This window comes from Monopterus albus, unplaced genomic scaffold (genome assembly GCF_001952655.1).
Source record: "Monopterus albus unplaced genomic scaffold, M_albus_1.0 scaffold68.1, whole genome shotgun sequence".
NCBI classification, from domain to species: Eukaryota; Metazoa; Chordata; class Actinopteri; order Synbranchiformes; family Synbranchidae; genus Monopterus; species Monopterus albus.
In genome coordinates, this window is record NW_018127948.1 from 293,481 (window position 1) to 311,481 (window position 18,001).

At 40.3% G+C, this 18,001-nt stretch overlaps 1 protein-coding gene and 1 pseudogene across 2 annotated transcripts in view; one reads left to right on the forward strand and one right to left on the reverse strand.

Annotated features, from left to right (window-relative positions):
- gas7a (growth arrest-specific 7a) overlaps positions 1-10,708 on the reverse strand; it is a 36,667-nt gene extending 25,959 nt beyond the window's left edge. For both annotated transcript variants that reach the window (XM_020604897.1, XM_020604898.1), the window contains exons 1-4: positions 10,623-10,708; positions 7,548-7,671; positions 5,716-5,793; positions 2,877-2,962 (exon numbers count right to left, since the gene is read on the reverse strand). In XM_020604897.1, the coding sequence (XP_020460553.1) occupies positions 2,877-2,962; positions 5,716-5,793; positions 7,548-7,671; positions 10,623-10,679 (345 nt within the window). In that variant the 5' untranslated portion in view covers positions 10,680-10,708. The remainder of the gene's footprint in view (positions 1-2,876; positions 2,963-5,715; positions 5,794-7,547; positions 7,672-10,622) is intronic.
- A 1,139-nt stretch (positions 10,709-11,847) lies between these two features.
- LOC109962848 (myosin-8-like) lies at positions 11,848-14,092 on the forward strand (annotated as a pseudogene).
- The last annotated feature ends 3,909 nt before the right edge of the window (positions 14,093-18,001 follow it).

Consider the following 18,001-nt stretch of genomic DNA (forward strand, 5'->3'; position numbering starts at 1 on the left):
TCTTTCCCTCTATGCACCGAGGCTGCCTCCAGTCTCACAAGCTACGGAGGAGTCGCGTTGCAGGGGGAGGGGCACGTGTAATGGTGGGAAGGTAGCATTAGGGGTGAGGAGGAGGGGTTGTAACGGGAGCGTGACGAAGTCTAGCCTCCGGTTAATTTGCTGTCACACGGGTTTTAAGGGTGAAGGCTGTGAAGACATAGATGCTGAGAAGGACTCTGTGCCCCCCCACCCCACCCCATAGTGATCATACAGGACGAGAGAGAGAGACCATGTCAGAGTTAGATCAAGAATGGACATGCTGAAGCATAAAGGCAAGAATGTGAAGCCTAAAGAAACTAAATGACAGGGACAGTAAGGGGGGCACTGGAGGAGGGGGGAGCAGAGAGAGCAGGAGGAAAAACAACCAGTGAGATGCAACCTCTCTGATTGTGTGTTTGTGTTGGAAGAAATGTGTGCATGTTTAAGACCCAAAGGGTTAAAGAGGTGTGCTAAGGAGGCACATGCCATCACACATAAACTGAAATAATTGAATACATGTGTTTTCAATGTGATGCTCATGTTTACAGTTACATATGTGAACGCAATATGGCAGCATCTACATCATCATTATCTCTCTCATATGACAGCGCTTCACTCGAGGCGTCAAACACCAGCCGTGAACAGAGCAGCTACAACGTCACACGTGATCACTGCAGCCCTCACACCTTCTCACAACATCTACCTGCGCCGGCCCAACAGCAACAGCACAGCCAGAACAAACCCAACATCAAATCGCACTCTCACCTTCGCTGTACAGAACATGGCGGCGGGCAGCTCTGACCACCACAGTCCAGGTTTTCGTGATCCGTGGCCCCGGTGCTTCCAACACTTCCAGCATGAGCTTCAACTGTCCAAAGCTCACAAACTGACATGTGGTGTCCAAATCTCAGTTGTCCATATGGCCCAACTGTCTGTCCATCTACTGTATACTCTCCTGTGTGATCATGACACAGAACGGCCTCATCTGACTCTCAACTAGTGACGTGTGGGTTGGCATGTAATCAGTGTTGGCCCGGGTTCATCAGAGCTGCGGGAGCTGTGCTGACCTCAGTGGACAGAATGTGGCAGCTTCAGCTTGTGGAAATACAGATATCATATTACCTATATGGGAGAAAGCACCAAGTGTGGTTTGGTGTTTTGGCATGGGCGCAAATGTGGGTTCAGACTGTTGGTATGTGTCCCTAAGGTTTGGTTGAATTGATCCTACCAGTAGTTTACCAATCTCATGCCATCTAGCCATTTTAAGGCCACGTAGTGTTAATGGTACTGTAAGGTCTATGCATTGCAATTGCAAGGTTATTTTCTGTAAAACATAGATTATTTTTATAATGAGTGAAGGAGAACAATATGATAGTCAGCCATGATCTCAACCCTCACTTTCAAACTGTATTAGACTACCTACAGTCTGGCAGAGTAGGGGATGACTGGCAATGAATCTACATCAATAAGTATTTATGTTTCCTATGTCACACAACTGAAAACATCTCGAGTGGACAAAACTAACTTCAGACAATATTATATTTAAAATGACATCTTGGTAGCTGAGTTGTAATTGTTGCTCATTTTACAGTATTAAACAACTTTATCACTGCTGGTGAAAATGCTGGTGATTCCAAAGGGAATCAGGGGCTCAGGTCATTTTTGAAGAAGAATCAAAGGATAAGTAACAATTGAGCTTAGCCACTAAGAATCTTCTGTAATCAATTCAAATATTTATTTTCATATTTACTATTTGATTCCACCTGCCTCCCTTTCCATAGGGCAGAATTATTACTGTGTATGTGTCATTAAGACACAGGCATTATTTATGAGGTAAACTGGCCACAGCTTGTGCAACTAATTCATTTGGTAATGTCATGCATCATTTTATTTTGGAAGTCCTGTCAGCAACAGCCTGAACAACACAGAGACAGGTCAGTGAGCTGAGCTCTCATGTCATAGTGAAATACTTGACCCCAAGTCCTGGCACTTAATGAAAGCAAATACAAGGAGCTTTGACATAAGGATGTGTTTGCTGTGGCTCAGTTATGAAGCTTCCGCTGTGTTTTCTAACAATCAAAGGACAACAGAGGTACAGAACATGGCTCAGCACATACATAGCTGGTTTAAACTACGCACTACCTACAGGCTTTATACACTGTTTATTACAATATGTGTCTTTTAAAAATGTCATACAAAGTCTTTGTAGGGAGGAGGTGGGTGATGTCTCACCAAAACAGTGTGTGAGTGATGTGTGTTTGGTTGGAAATAGTCACTATAGGTGTCAATTAAATGGGCTGTACTTACAGAGGCTTTTTCACTTCGCTGCTGACCTGGCAACTTGGGGTCAGTGTCTTGCCCAAGGACACTTTTGCAGGTGGACTGAGGAAAACGGGAATTGAACCACTGACCTTGCGATCAGGGGTTGATCTGCTCTACCCCTACAACCAGAACAATTTTTTCCCAGCCTTCATCATGTGTTTAAAACAGTATGACAAAGGTCCCCTAACCTTGACAAAATGGAGCTTTTAACCCAAACCTTAACCATAGCATAGTTACGTCATAGAACAGATGAAGTTTTCGGCAGTGATTTGTAACAGTTTAGGAAAGCTCATACACCCAGCGTCCTGTTGATATGGGCATCTGACTGAAACACTTCTGCAGGACAAATTATGCATTTCCTTGTTTAATTTAGAAAACTGGTTGATCAGCAAATCTGTTTGATTCTTTTTTCAGCTCTACATAGGACCATAAAGACAAATACAGTAGCCACTGTTTAACAACTTCATTAGTATGTCAGACCTCAACAAAACTGATATTTGGAACTGCTAAATGGCTTCTTTCAGATTAGGATATACCTGTTTCTTCATGGTAGGTTTCCTTAGAGAAACGCCAGGTGTCTCTGCAGACTGGCTGGTCTTTCGACTGCTGTGGCATTCATTGGCTGAGGACAAACAAATTGTTAATTACACATTACTGAGTGACGTGACAGCTAGAGTCTTACTTTTATACAGTACTTAATAATGAGCAGATGAGGAGCCAGCATTCAAAAATTCATTTCAGTAGCAGCATAAAGGTCATTTTCTACTGAGATGGTGATATGTGATGTCCTAATCTTGGCGTGTCCAGACTGTCAGATGTTGCTTTTTCAGAGTAGACAGACACTTATTTGTCATTAACTCCAAAACCTTTTTTTTAAGCTGTTCGTGGTACTGAATTGTTCTTAATTCAAGTATGTGAAATGTGCACCCTGTGCCTTTAATGGTTCCTGCCTGTGATTCATGAGCCATCTACTTGTTGCATATCAAATTGGCCTATCTCCAGCTCAAGGTAAACACATAAGTGCTACAGAGAGAAACCCCTGAGGCCAGACATCACAGCTGTGGACGCTGGTCAGAGCAGGACCAGGTCTGCACGCCTGCAGAAAAAGTGGAAACTCCAAAAATAGAGATACCGGTCACTTTGCTTAAAGGAGAGAAATAATCTATGACCTTCTGCGATCTGTTGGTGAAATTCAACACCAACAGGTCTCGCTAGGTCATTTTTGCACAGAGGAGAGCAGAGATCTATCAGAAACACAGGGCGAAAATACATAGCACCGCATCATACATACTGAAACATTAACTGTACTTTATATGCTTTTGTGTTGAAATGGGACCTTTTTAACCCCTTGTCTAATCCCCTGAACACATACTGTACAGACTCAGACACTATAAAGCCAGGTTGCCATTTAAATCATGAAAGGAACTGCTAAACACCATTGGGACAAAATCCCCATTGATTCAAGACTCAACATTTCCTCTAGTGATGCCACACAAAGAAGAAGATTTCAAAATTATACTAACGTACAACACAGAATCATCAACCTGGATGAAACATGTAACACTTACGATTCCCTCTAGTCCATCTCAAGTGTGTCAGTGTGCCTCAGAAAGGGTCAGAAAAGCTGAGCACCATGGCTGACATCTAACACAGTCAATATGAAAGAAATTTAACACGATGAAGTACTTTGTGCAAAGTTGAATTAGATGTTGAAGTAAATACTTGAACCCTGTGAGAGGCAAGAGAGAGTCTGCTGCTGTGAGTTCATATGTGCAAACAATTAGGTGTGCAACTAATCATTTAGTTGTTTATTTTATAAAATGTCCAAAAGTAATGATAAATGCCATTCATGGTTTCCCTGAGCCCCAGCAGATGTTTTTAAATGTCTTGTTTTGTTGGACCAACAATCAAAGAGCTTACAGTGAGCAGGGGAAAAAACTGGCCATTTGAAAAGCTGAAAGCAGCATGTTTGGCATTTTTACATAAAAGACAAAGTAATTGTGTGGTGGCAGAGGACATCTGACATACACGCTTCAGCTTTATATTTAATACTCTATTGGTTCATTATCGTACTCCTCTAAAACTGTCAGATTCACAGTGGTCATGGAGATTCAGCTGCATTATTCCAGTAGTGGCTAATGCACTGTAGCCTCAAGCCACAAGCCTCCAGCAGAGATGAGGTGCCGGTTCCATCATGCGACATGCAGCTTCTTCTGGAGCCACACAAGCCTGAACACTTGTAAACACACCCTGATGTATAGGTGGAGTTCCCCTCGAGTCAGTGAAGCTGTCTATACTGGCTGCATAACATCTCACATTTCACTCATATCTGATGCGATATAATTGCAGTCCAAAGTATATTGTTGCATTCACCTATCCCTTATCTACACCATTTATCCTGTAGAGAGTCAGAGGGACTGGAGCCGGTCCCAGCTGACAGTGGGAGAGAGGCAGGGTTGAAACCCAGAACCAGCTTGCTCTCAGGCGACACTGCTAACCACTGTACCACCAGTTTTTTCCAATGTAGAGGCTTAGCTCTGCTGATTGTGAACTGGTTTGTGAGCTCTGTTAAAACACCTCTCAAAGCACAGCAGTACAGTGGCTGAACAGGTCTACTTATAGAGGACTGAAGCTGCTCTGCCACTAATTATCTCCTTTCTCTGCACAGCTGGAGTAGACAAGGTGTCAACCTACGCAGACATATCTTGTAAAACTGTCTTCTTGTAGTGCAGCCCTTCAGCAGGTACAAGAACAACTACTAAAGAATGACCTTAGGAAAAATGTGTAGTATTTTCCAAATTCCATTTTGTTTAATTGTATTGACATTTTAAAAGCCAACAACGACTTGAAGCGTTTGTGTATGCTTTCATGCATAAGCTATGTGGATTCATGATAGTGAGGCATCAGCAACTCAGTCTTATCTACTTCCGTTTGGATGCTGCATCATTTTTTTCTTCTTCTCTGGCCCAGTAGGTTTCCTGTCCAGAGGCTGAAGCAGATGACCAGGCGACTCAAATCTGGCCTTCATTAAACGTCTCTCTTTCTATGAAGGATCACACTTGTCTTTGTGAATGTTAACAAACTCCCTTGCAGCTGACCACCTCCCTGCTTGTTCTTTTTCTTGTGTTTAGGCCACATGCCAGCAGAAAGAAGAAAGCCCATCTGTTATGTACTGCGATATCATTAGCAAGGATGCTGGCAGCATTGCAACATAATAAACCACTCATTAAGAAAATGTAGGATTTCCTCCAGAAGCAGTAACTGAGGTTCATGATAATGTTGGTCACAGCAGAGAATGGATTACAGGGGACTTGTCAAAACAAAACTGTGTCCAAAAAATGGAACACAGAACATATAGGTTCAGTGTTACAGTACCATATGGTGAGGAGTTTTGGCATGTCAGTGGTCTTTGTGGGGCCTCAGCTGACAAGAAGGGACGTTGCCATGTTTTTTCTGGAACAATATGAACAAGAACAGGTGAAAAAGAAAATGTGGCCCCAGTTTCACAAAGCAGTAGCTGCTTCACAGTAAAATCTGCACATTGACATTTCTTTGTTTCAGCTTTAATAGAGAAGTTACATACACACCCAAACTGGTAAGTTAAGTAAAAATGTCAATAAGGTGCACCAGGTAATGTGAATACTTTAGACAGTAGCATTCTCTGTTGGTTCATAAATCTTCTTTCACCTTTTTCAGACCTGATAATTAATTATTTCAGTATTTTTTTAAAGCAAAAATGCCGATGATGCTACGATGGGTCCAGATTCTATGTGAACCATTGGGGTTGGGTTGGGGGGGGTCTACATACAGAACACTCAGAAAACCTCTTGTGCAGTAGGCAGGTTTATAAGCTTAAGCTAAATGTAAATCACGCTTCACATCAGTTGCTACTTAAAGAACAAACATCATCACACACAATTAAATTTTTGGAAGCCTCAGCTGATTCTTTCGTGTACCTTTGCTGTTAAATGTCACAGACTGAAAACAACAGGAAGCTTTGTAATACTGTGAAACATTCTGGCATCTTTGTGACACACACACACACGCGCACACAGTCTCAGGAGCAGCTTTCTGAAGCTCCATATTCAAGCATGAAACAACAACCAAAATAAAAAGCGACTGCCGCAGCATATGGCTGCCGAATGTAAAAATAGCATTTGGATGTCTGTGTGTGTGTGTGTGTGTGTGTGCATGCCCAGCATTACTCACACTGTGGGGACCAAAACCTGTTTACACACACACACACTGTTTGGGCTCTGTCCTCCACATACAGATCAGATATTGGCTCCCACCGTGTCAATGACTGAACTTTAGAATGATGACATGGTTTAAGTTTAGGGTATGCTTAGGGTTCAGCAAGTAATGTTATGGTTAGAGTAAGTCTCCAGGAAATGAATGCAAGTCAAGGTAAAGTTCCCCACTAGGAATGAAAACTAATGTGTGTATCTGTCCACACATCGTGAGTCCAGGTGCAATCGGAGTTGTTGTTGATACAACCTTGGTCTGTCCTGTGGGAGCCTGTGCTGTCCCATTGGGTTCCTTCCCAAATGAGGTGTAAAGCACAGTCACACTACAGCAGAGGCTTGTGAAAGGTTGTCTGCCTCAAAAACTTCTTTATTACACTCCAGTCTCTTGTTAGGTAGCAGCAAATTAGAGCAGAAAACTAACAAAAGAAACATCTTTTCATCTGATGCCTCAGACCTCAGTGCTGAGGTACTGGCTGTGCCACTTGGCCTGAAGTGTTGCATGTTTAAGGTAATCTAATTAAAGTGGATCGAATCTGCAGGCCTGTCTCCACATGAATGGGCTGCTGGGGTGATAGGGAGGAATGATAATGAGTCTGCATAGTTCAGTGTTACGGCACTGAGCGCTGAGTACCGCGATTCCTAAACCACAAGAGGTGGCGATACTCAATATGTGGAAAGGAGAACATGTGATTGAAGTGAAATGTGCAGATTGGAGGTTTAGCTCCATTTAAAACTACTCAGAGGCAGAAATTATGTAACTGGCTGATTCTTACGAAGGCAAAAAGTTATGTACTATAACTAGCAAGTTACAATCCCATAAATGGGATTCAAAGGGAGTTACAGTCCCATAAATGAAAAAAGATGTGCAGAACCTTTAATTTTTTTACTAACCCATTAATTTTTTCATGGAGTCTACTGGGTACTTTTACTTAAGTAAAGGATGTGAATTCTGTCTCTCACCTTTACTGCAACTGTTCACATAATACCTCAGTCCCTCTGGTGACAAGTAGCTCGTCCATCCCGGGGGAAGAGGCCGGCTGTCAGCCTCTTCTATGACCACAGCAGAACGCTCAGCTGCTGGCTTCTGTCATAAACAAAGAATAATTTCACATGAACTAAGCACATTTCCTGGTGTTTCCGTCTTGTAAAGCATACATTATTAAAAGTGGGGCTGAAAACCTATAGGGGATAATCAAAACAGTATAGTTCAACATCTTGAAACCAATGCTATTCCTGCATTTGGGCTGCACCGTAACACCCTTTAGAGGAGGCAATCCAGTTAGTTAATTACAATATTTGTAATTTATGTGTCTCCTAAATTTCTCTCCTGTGGGTTTTATGTTGTATGGGAATGACTTGTTCTATTCAGGACATATGCAGCTATTGTATATTCACAGATGAAGTAGTAACTCCTGGATTTTGGTACAATATTCACCATGATGTGGCCATTAACTATAGAGGATTCAAAGGTGTGAAAATAGAGAGTTAAATTTATCCTTTGTAATGGAACATTGTGTATAAAGTCTATAACATGCTGCTGTTTCGCTAACATTTATGTAAAATATTTCCACAAGCTTGCATATACAGTAAATGTAGGAGTCATGGCAGCCTCTGCAAAAAGTGATTTCATCAAATTCCCATTTTGCTTTTCAGCACTTCTCGCCTACTAAATAAAGGCATTATTCACATGGTGAAATATGATTGACTAAGTGGATAAATAGCAATAAATGCTCCTTCTCAGCAGTCCCTAGGAGCCTCCACCACCACAAAGCCATTTTAGCCAGGCACCACTCAGACTACACCGGGACAGATATTACTGCAGTGTGCTCTACAAGACAGACGGTGTTTTTAATCTGCAGTGATCGCCGGCTGGCTGTTCATTTTCAGACACATCGGTGCATGGCCTGTTGAGATCTGTCAGCTGAATCTGACAGAGAGCGACTGAACTTCAGGATGCTACACCCCAATCGGACATCTGAGGGTAGGCAGGTGGATGCAATAGGACAAATATATAAACGGGGAGATTATTAGCTGAGTGATAAAGGAATCGTGTTCTTTTGCTCACATGGGCAGCAGGGTAGAGTGGGCGGACAAAGCCATTTGATGTGCAACACTGAAGGATCTTTTCTGGCTCTGCTGTGAGAGCAGTAGAAGCTTGTCAGTTGCCTGTCAGCTTGTTAGCTGCTGAATTTACACTGAGGTGACAGAAAATAAAAAGTGACACTCTGTCTTGACCGTTAACACTGCAATGCTGGTCCATCTTATTTTATCAAAAAACATACATTATGACAGCTGAGGAGTCTTCATAACTTAATGACAAAATACTGTCACTGCCTTCCAAAAGGCAACATGACGAAGAGTTCACCTCTTCACTCTTAACGTCAAACTACTCTTTGTACTAGTAGAATGCTATATATTACACACACACACACATACTTGTGGACAAGGTCACAAAATCCCTGCATTGTTTGCTGAATGTTCCAAAGGTTTAAAGATAAACCCTTATGAGATTTTATCATCACCCATTGATATCTTTTTTTGTAAGGATTTCACACAACCTCTAGGCTGGCAAGGACAAGTGCAGTGGTATGATATACAGTATGAGTTTTTATAGGGAAAAAAATGTCTAGGATATCTTCCAAATCCCACAATCCTCTGGGATGCAGCTCTCAATGCAAGCCTGAAACCAGAATCTCCACTGCACCCACATTAGCTCACCAACTCAACAGGAAGAAACTAATAAGACAGGCTGTGTTAGACTCCTGCAGAAGTGAGGATGCCTTTCAACCTGGAAAATTACATTAATGAACCTCAGCCTTCTTATGTTGGTGAAGGAGAGGAGTTTGTGGCTACATTTCGGTGCTTTTAGTCTCTGCATCTTGTATCATTTCTAACATCCTGGCCTATTTTATACAAGAAAACAAACAGAAAGCTAACTTGTTTCTTCTCCTGCAAGCAGCAGTAAATAGCAAAAGGCCCCAGGGAAGAAAAAAGGTTGAAGAAAGTTCAAACTAGACAGCAGTCAGAGAGTGCACACCTCCACCAAGGCAGGTCAGCTCCCCACTATAAATACTATTCCACCCATAAGCAATATCCCCATGAGAGTTTGACCCTCATAATAAGATTACTTGACCATGAAACCTACCCCTGGCCTCTGGAATGACATTGATGGCATTATTATTTTTGAAAACTAGTCATACGTAAATGGTTGCAAGTCTGTAGCATTACTTGTCTTACAGTAGTAAGTTTTCCATGAGCCCTATAATCTGTCTATAAAGTCATTATGCAGAATGGCACATTTTACATTGGTGTATATAATATTACTTATAATAATATTAATATTTGATGCAATATTGTTTTTGCCACTTAATGTTGCACCTGGAAAAGGTGGAGCTAATCAAACTACTTCATATACTTAGAATTACTACTGGTTAGCTTGTGAATTTCCCCACCAGGGAGCAGTTAACTCTGACTACACTATTTTGTGTAGTTACTTTGATTCTGAAAAGTAACAAAATTACCTAATAAATAAGAGTAATAAGTAAAATGTAGTGAAGTCAAAGAATGAAATACCAGAAAATAAATACTGAAATAAAATTTTGAGGTATCTGTGCTTAAGTAAATGTACTTAGTTACTTTCCACCTCTGCCTCACAGCACACCAGATAGGTAAATATACTTGTTTATTTACATACAACAGTTTTTGTCACATCCAACGTCTTCATGTTCACTCATAACGAATCATGAATGAACCTGAATAAGTGGGAAGCAAGTTACTGTCAGTTACTGCTGGACTGATGTGAGGACAGATTAATTCTCTACTGTTAATCAGTTACAACTAAATCAAAAAGAAAAAATCATAACCTTCCTTTGATACTCGATATCTGCTTTATGTAATGGTGAAGATGCAAACTAAATAGTTTCACATATTGCATCTTCTTTCATTTAAAAATCTATTAGCTATAATTACTCTACTCAGTACGCAGCCCTTTACTTGTTTAAGAAACACATAAGACAGTTAAAATGAAGTTCTTACCATGCTGCTATGCTGCTGTGCTGAGGAACAACGCAACCAACCAGCCACTGGAAACATGAATGAGGGGAGAGAAGGGATTATGCAGGGTCATGGCAAACAGCACAGAGGGAATGAAGAGAGACTGAAAATCTTCCAGTGCAAGTCCCTTTTTTCCATATCTATAAAATAAAAGGCCTGGCAGACAGACGGGCTTTGGTTTTGATCAATACAAGACATTTTCTGAAGGGGCCTTGTTGAGAAGAAACGTCCAGTGGTTCTGACTCTATGTTGGGAAACAAGAAAGGACACTGTCAGACGGAGCTGTTATGTACTGTGACACACAACAAGGACTGTTCTGTCTTGCCAGCTTCTTCTTGACTGTTAAATCCGATTGAGCCTGTACATACCGAGTGCCAGTCTGGTCATGCTCAGTTCGAACAGATGAGGTCTGTCTGTCTCAGGGGCATTGAGACACTTGTGATCTCGCTGGGGTGCTGGGCCTGACCTTCTGGGAGCCTTAACATGGTTTGCTGGTTACAGATCACGTTACAGAACAATTAATGGCAATTAAAGTTGAAAAGGTCATTTTAATGAAAAGTGAGATTAATTTCAGATTTTCTTTATTTCATGTATTTCATACAGAAAACTGTGTAACATGTTGAGTGAATGTTTCTTTTTTCAATTTCTTTTGTAATTATTCTTGTAAAATGTTTCTTTGGTTTGAATAATATGAGTGCTACATAAATTGTATTTATTATTAACATTGTGGTTGTTATTTATTGGACAATTTCAACTCAAACGTGTTTCACATTGTCATCTCAGTTATGAAGTTTATAAATAAACACAAAATTTGTGTTAGCATGGAGTCAGTATTCTTCAAATGTGAGATTTTATGTTGTTAGAAGCTGCATCTAATTGCTGTTTCTTGTGCTAAATCCATGATCCATCCTTATCCAGGATGTGGAACAGGTTTGTGTAACTCAGCTACTGCATGTAAAGAAGGCTTTACACCAAGGACACGGTTGAGATGAGTCAGTTATCCTGTGGTGTATAACAGGTACTGTGCAGGTTTATTCTTTGTGTTTATACCTTTAAAAAAAACAGTTTCAAAGACAGTCCTGAACTCTGTGGCAAACACACACTTGGGTGAGTATAACGGCATCCTGGATTACATTTCAAACATTATTCACACATAAAGAATTTTAAAAATTATGAAAAGTGTCTTCATTTTGATTCTGAAGGGGAAATGAGTGTAGACGAGGAAATGGCAATCTCTGGGCCTGCTGCCCGGTTCCTCTGCAAGTCTGAGAAGGAGAGGACAGAGGTTCAGTCCCATTTGACAGCAAGACAGCATGCTTCATCAGCAATGACAAGGAGCTGTTCGTCAAGGCTGAGATCCAGGACAAGGCAGACGGCAAAGTCACTGTCAAGACCATCGAGGACAGAGTGGGTGGACTGAAGGGTTACGCTGCAACATGGCTTGGCTGATAAACTGGTTTTTTATTAGACACTGAACACAACCAGTTTTATAGCATGTCTGAGAAGGACTTTAATTCAGTGAAATGGAAAAGGATTTTACGCTGCTTCGGGGTATCTTTCTCTAAATCCTACCATAAAAATTATATTAGTCTGGCTTTCAATGGAGACATTTAGTCTCCCCTGAATCTTTAAATGCTGCTTCAGTTTCCACTAGGGTAAGATCTTGTAGGAAAATATCAGTGCACACTATGCTTTTAAAATTCATGAAGATACAAATATCCAATTTTATTTACAAGTGTCTTTTTGGCCTTCAAAAACTCTAATCTGTCTAAACTTTGTTGATTTTTTGATGGTGCTTTAGACTTGAATGACAAACATTTATGCCTTTGTTTTCCAGACTTTAACCATCAGGGAGGACCAAGTGTTTCCCATGAACTCCCCATCAAATTTGGTAAGATTGAGGACACACCTCCATGAGTCTGCAGTGCTTTTCGACCTCAGGAGCTCTACACAGCATGGATGATCTACATAAGTCTTTCAGCAAATACAGTATGATGCCAATCACTCAGGTAATATTAAAACAGGGAGGGGCCCTGATACGAACCAGAAGACAGAACTTGAAATGAAAACACATGAAAACTGCCAGTTGGGTGAGGTAATTATACATACATAGGTCAAAGTAAAAGGAAAAATAAAAAACCATCACAAAGAGGGCTCACATAATGACCTGGATGTAGACACAGTACTGTACTGTATGTGATGTTATGCAAAACAAAAGTTGCTTGCTCCACACACATTTTCCCACTTAAGATTTCAAAATACATCAGCCTGTGTTTTCCATTCCAGACCTACTCTGGGCTCTTCTGTGTGACAAATGGCTGCCAGTTTACAACCCAGAAGTAGTCTAGGCCTACAAAGGCAAGAAGAGGATGGAGGTTCCTCCTCACATCTTCGCTCTGTCTGATAATGTCTACCAGTTCATGGTGACTGGTATGTTTGTGGCCCAAAGTCAATGCAACAGAATAATTAAAATTTTTCCCCAGGTAATTACAGTCCGGTCTTTTTTCTCCCCCAGATTGTGAAAATCAGTCCATTCTTATCATGTGAGTTTAACAGCAACTTGGTGTATATAATGATAAACTTCTGACAGATAAAACAGTCAAAAGTTGAAGTACCTGTATGTGTTTTGTTTTTCCTTAGCCCATCGTCCCGTCAACACCAAACATGTCATTCAGTATTTTTGCGACATTTGCAATTTCTGCAGACAAGAAAAAGGAGAAAAATAATAATATGAAGGTGGGTTAATGCAGCTTTGGATCTAGCTGAGTCCATCATTTGGTTTTCAGAGGACGTGGGTGTCATATTTAAATGTTTACCCTTTAGCAGGGGACTCTGGAAGATCAAGCCAACCCGCTGCTGGAAGCTTTTTGGAATGCCACGACTGTGAGGAATAACAACTCTTCTCAATTTGTGAGTGAGCCTGAGGGACTTCATTTTTATTTGATTTGCCAAGAATAATATGTCCAACACAGAGATGTCACTTTTTTGTTGGATAGGGTAAATTCATCCGAATCCACTTTGGTGCAACTGGTAAACTTGCATTTGCAGATACTGAAACATGTACATTTATACACATTTTTTACAGTATATTGACGGTAAGATTATGCAGCTGCAACATTAAGTTATTTTTGCCTTTTCTTCTTTAAAGATCTGCTAGAAAAATCAAGAGTGGCATTTCAGCTGGCAGCTGAGAGGAGCTATCATATCTTTCATCAGCTCATTTGCAACAAGAAGCCTGTACTTATTGGTAATCTGATGAATCCTTTGCTTTATTTCATCATTCATTTTCTCATATTTAGCCCATTGCAGTTTCATGCAAATATTTTAATTTGATTCCTTTTCAGATTTCTCCCACCACTAACCCCTATGGCTTTGCCTTCATCAGTCAAGGGGGAATCAGTGTCAAAAGCATAAATGACGCAGAGGAGTTAATGGCCACAGATGTGAGTTGACTCAGTGAAAGGCTTGAATGTCTTATCCAGTTGCTTTATATCTGACTTGACCTATTTGACTTGGCCACGTTGCTTGCCATGTCCTCAGTTTCCATCTTCAGCTCATTCTTTTCTTCAGTTTCCTGCTTCATTCTGAAGATTCTCTATCTGCTCACTGAGTTCAGCAATGCTGTCGGCCGGTTTCTTGTGTAAAGCTGCAGTGATGGATTCGTGCTGCAAGGTGGACTCTTCCAGTTCACGGTGCAGCCTCTGAAACTTGAGCTCACGTTTCTTGTTCAGCTCAATCTGAGCAGCAGTGGCTCCTCCAGCCTCCTGCAGCCTCTCACTGATCTCCTCTAGCTCTCTGGACAGATCAGACCACTGCTTCTCTATTCTGGCTGAAAAGAGATGAGTGCTTGTTTTGAACAAAGAATAAAATTGATGAGGTATCACATCAAATAATGTGCCGCTGTATTGTTTTCAGTGTAATACAGGACACAGATGATTTGCAAAACACTATTTTCAATTCTAATTTTGATTTTACATACTGTCCGAACTTTTTCTGATTTGGGGATGTATCTCAACAACTATTGGCCATCAAACTTGGCACAAATATGAATGACTTGAATGACTTGGGTGATCTCTTGACTTTTCCTCCAGGTCCACATCAGATTCACATTTGTGGTTTTGAGTGAAATGTTTTAACATCTACCAGATGGATTGCAGTGAAATTCAGTACAGGTATTTAAGGTCCCTATAGGATAAATTCTAATGACTTTGGGGACCATCTGCTCTTTTCTGTGAAGCTGTTATTATGTTGGGCTTTTCAGTTTGTAAGTAAACACAACTTTGTGCAGGTGATCCTTTAGCCCCACCATGAGGCTGACGTTTCATAGAGTAAATGGTAAATGGTCTTATACTTGTATAGCACCTTTCTATGCTTTTACAGCACACTCAAAGCGCTTTCACACATTATTTGGCCATTCACCCATTCGCACTCCCAAGCACTCACACACCGGTGACATCACCGGGAGCAACGGGGGGTTCAGTGTCTTGCTCAAGGACACCTCGACATGTTGACTGGACAAGCCGGGAATCGAACCGCTAATCCTCCGGTTAGGAAACAACCCGCTCTACCTCTTGAGCCACAGCCGCCCCCCAAAGAGTGTCATCATTAGGTCAAAATTATAATTTGCCCAGTATTGAAATGCTTTGCATTTTTAGCAAATATTATGACGCTGAAACACTAAACTAAAACAGTAAACATGGTAAACATTAGCCTGTTAGCAGTGTCATTATGAGCATGACAGCATCTTGAAGATAACATCTAACTAAAAACATCATTGTGCCTAAGCCTCATAGAGCTGCTATCATGGCTGTAGACTCTTTGTTTTACTATGGATCTAGACATTATGACATTTTATTTATTGTTTATACCATCAATAAACATATTTTAAAAATTATATAATATTTTGAGTGATTGATTTACATCGGTATCCCATAGGGACTTTGGTTTGAAATTTCTCATCTGGCAATTTTTTATTGTTTTAAAGTTTATCTGTTTACATTTGCATGCAAAAATATAAATCATTCAAAATGTTTCGCTAACATATTTTTCTTAATATGTTCTAGTGTTGTAATTGTCATTTGCATTTGGTTTTTGTGCTCTCCTATGTATGTATGTATGTATGTATTTATTCCTTCATTATATTTTGCTCTTGCAGTGTCCAGGTTCCCTACAGGAATCAGTGAAGTCTCCTCCTATCGTACATTATTGTTCATTAGGTAGCTGCTGATTTTTTTTCTTCTTGTTCTCCTTATCTACATAACAGAACTAAATTGATACAAGCACATCACTTTGTTCTACCTGTGGCTGTGTTTTACCTACTGCTTGGATTTGAAGGTAATAGTCATTTTTCTCCTGGACAAGTGTAACCATCTTCTCCTCCAGCCCCTTCTTTCTCGCCTCTGACTTTGCAAACTCCTGACTGAGTTGTGAGAACTCCTCTTTCACGGTTTGCATCTCACTTTCAGCCTCCACACTGCATCGTTTTACCTAGAAGAAAAGTCTCATCCAAGGCCAGCTCTTAACATTCATAAAAGAATGAATGTTGCATTGGATGATGAAAATGGACCATCTGTAGAGTGAAATAACAAAACAAGAAAGACTTTAATTAAAATTATATTGAAAGGATTCAACAGTGAATGTGATGAAAAGCTTTTGGACCTTTGCAAGGTTTTCTACAACTACTTCAAAACATTTTCACTGCTACAATGTAATTACACTGCTCAGTGTAATTATGTTTAGTACGAAAAACAAAAATAAATATTTTGAGTTTGATCTGGGTAGAAAAAGTTATCTTAAAAGGTTTTATTGCATAGTAATCATGACTAAATTTTATAGGATGTGCATATTTTCCACTGCCATCAACCATGAAAATAAATTAAAATCAGAAATTCCAAATTGTTTAAATATTATTAATCAGGTAACATTAGGTAACTGCTTGAATGTATCAGCCTTTAATTTGTGGGAGAAAATATAGTAATGAATCAAACTTAAGTTCCAAATTTAATAAGGAAATGAATATGTCAAAGACCTTTTCTTTGACATCTCCTTCAACCCCAATCTGGTGACATAACCCCGGCCCACAGCCTGAATTCGATTCATCAGCACAGTCAGCCCTTCATCCCTCATCTCCTCCAGAAGACCCAGACGACCAGCTTTAAAAAAAAAACACCTGGATGTTTAGTGAAAGTTGACTTTATATCATTTGAGTTTCTGCTCATGACTTTTTATTGACAATGGAGAATTATATATTTAAGTAGTACCTTGACAGAAAAGAGTAAGATATTGAGTTGTTGTTTTGAAGCACTGGCATTCAGAATCCTATATCTGTTGCACAGACACGGTAGTTGTAGTTTCAAACCTGAATAAGATATATGTTTGCACATAAGTATAATCCTCCCAGACACCAGAAACAAGATGCTGGTGCGCTACCTCTGCCTGGAATCTCCATAGAGGATCCTGCTGGGACAGCACTTCCTGCCTTGAAGCAAACCGAACACTCTATCATGCCTCAACATTGAAATTTGACTGCAAGGAGGCCACAGGGTGTGAATTTTAGGGTCACAGGACAAGAGCAGGAAGAAATCCCCCCTGCTAGAAAATCATGCAGATGCACTCATCTGCATGAGATTAGGTGGCCAACAGGAGAGAGAAGGACTTGCCTTGAAATAAAACAGATGCAAGAAAAAGTAATGGCGCTGTTTGCAATTTCCTGGTTTTCTGCATATACATGAAATGTGATCGGACCTTCACCAAAGTCACAAATATCAACAAACACATTATTTCTAAGCCGATAAAACACAGTCATGATTTGTCATGTCTTTATTGAACACACCAATTAAACATGCAAAGTATTGACAGAAAAAATAATGGCAGCAGTTTAAATAACTGGATGAACCACCTTTGGTAGCAATAACCTCAAGCAAGTGTTTCCTGTAGCTGTGGATTAGACCTGTACAACATTCAGGAGGCGATTTTAGACCATTCTTCTTCACAGAACTGCTTCAGCTCAGCCATACTCTTAGGATGTCTGGTGTGAACGGCTCTCCTGAGGTCATTCCACAGCATCTCTGCTGGGTTGAGGTCTGGGCTCTAACTGAGCTGCTCCAAAGCTTAGAAATATTGTGTTTGTTATTTATGTCTTTGGTGAAGATCCAATCACATTTCATGACTGGTATATGCAGAAAACCAGGAAATTGCAAACAGCACCATTATTTTTTTTGTGGAACTGTATGAAAACATCTAATTATATTATATTTGATTCATAAAGAAGATACATTTCAGTCATTTTGTCATGTAAACTTCTTTCCTGGACAGGGATTAAACCCAGCACTCAAAGCAGAGACTGATCTGTGTCATTTTGG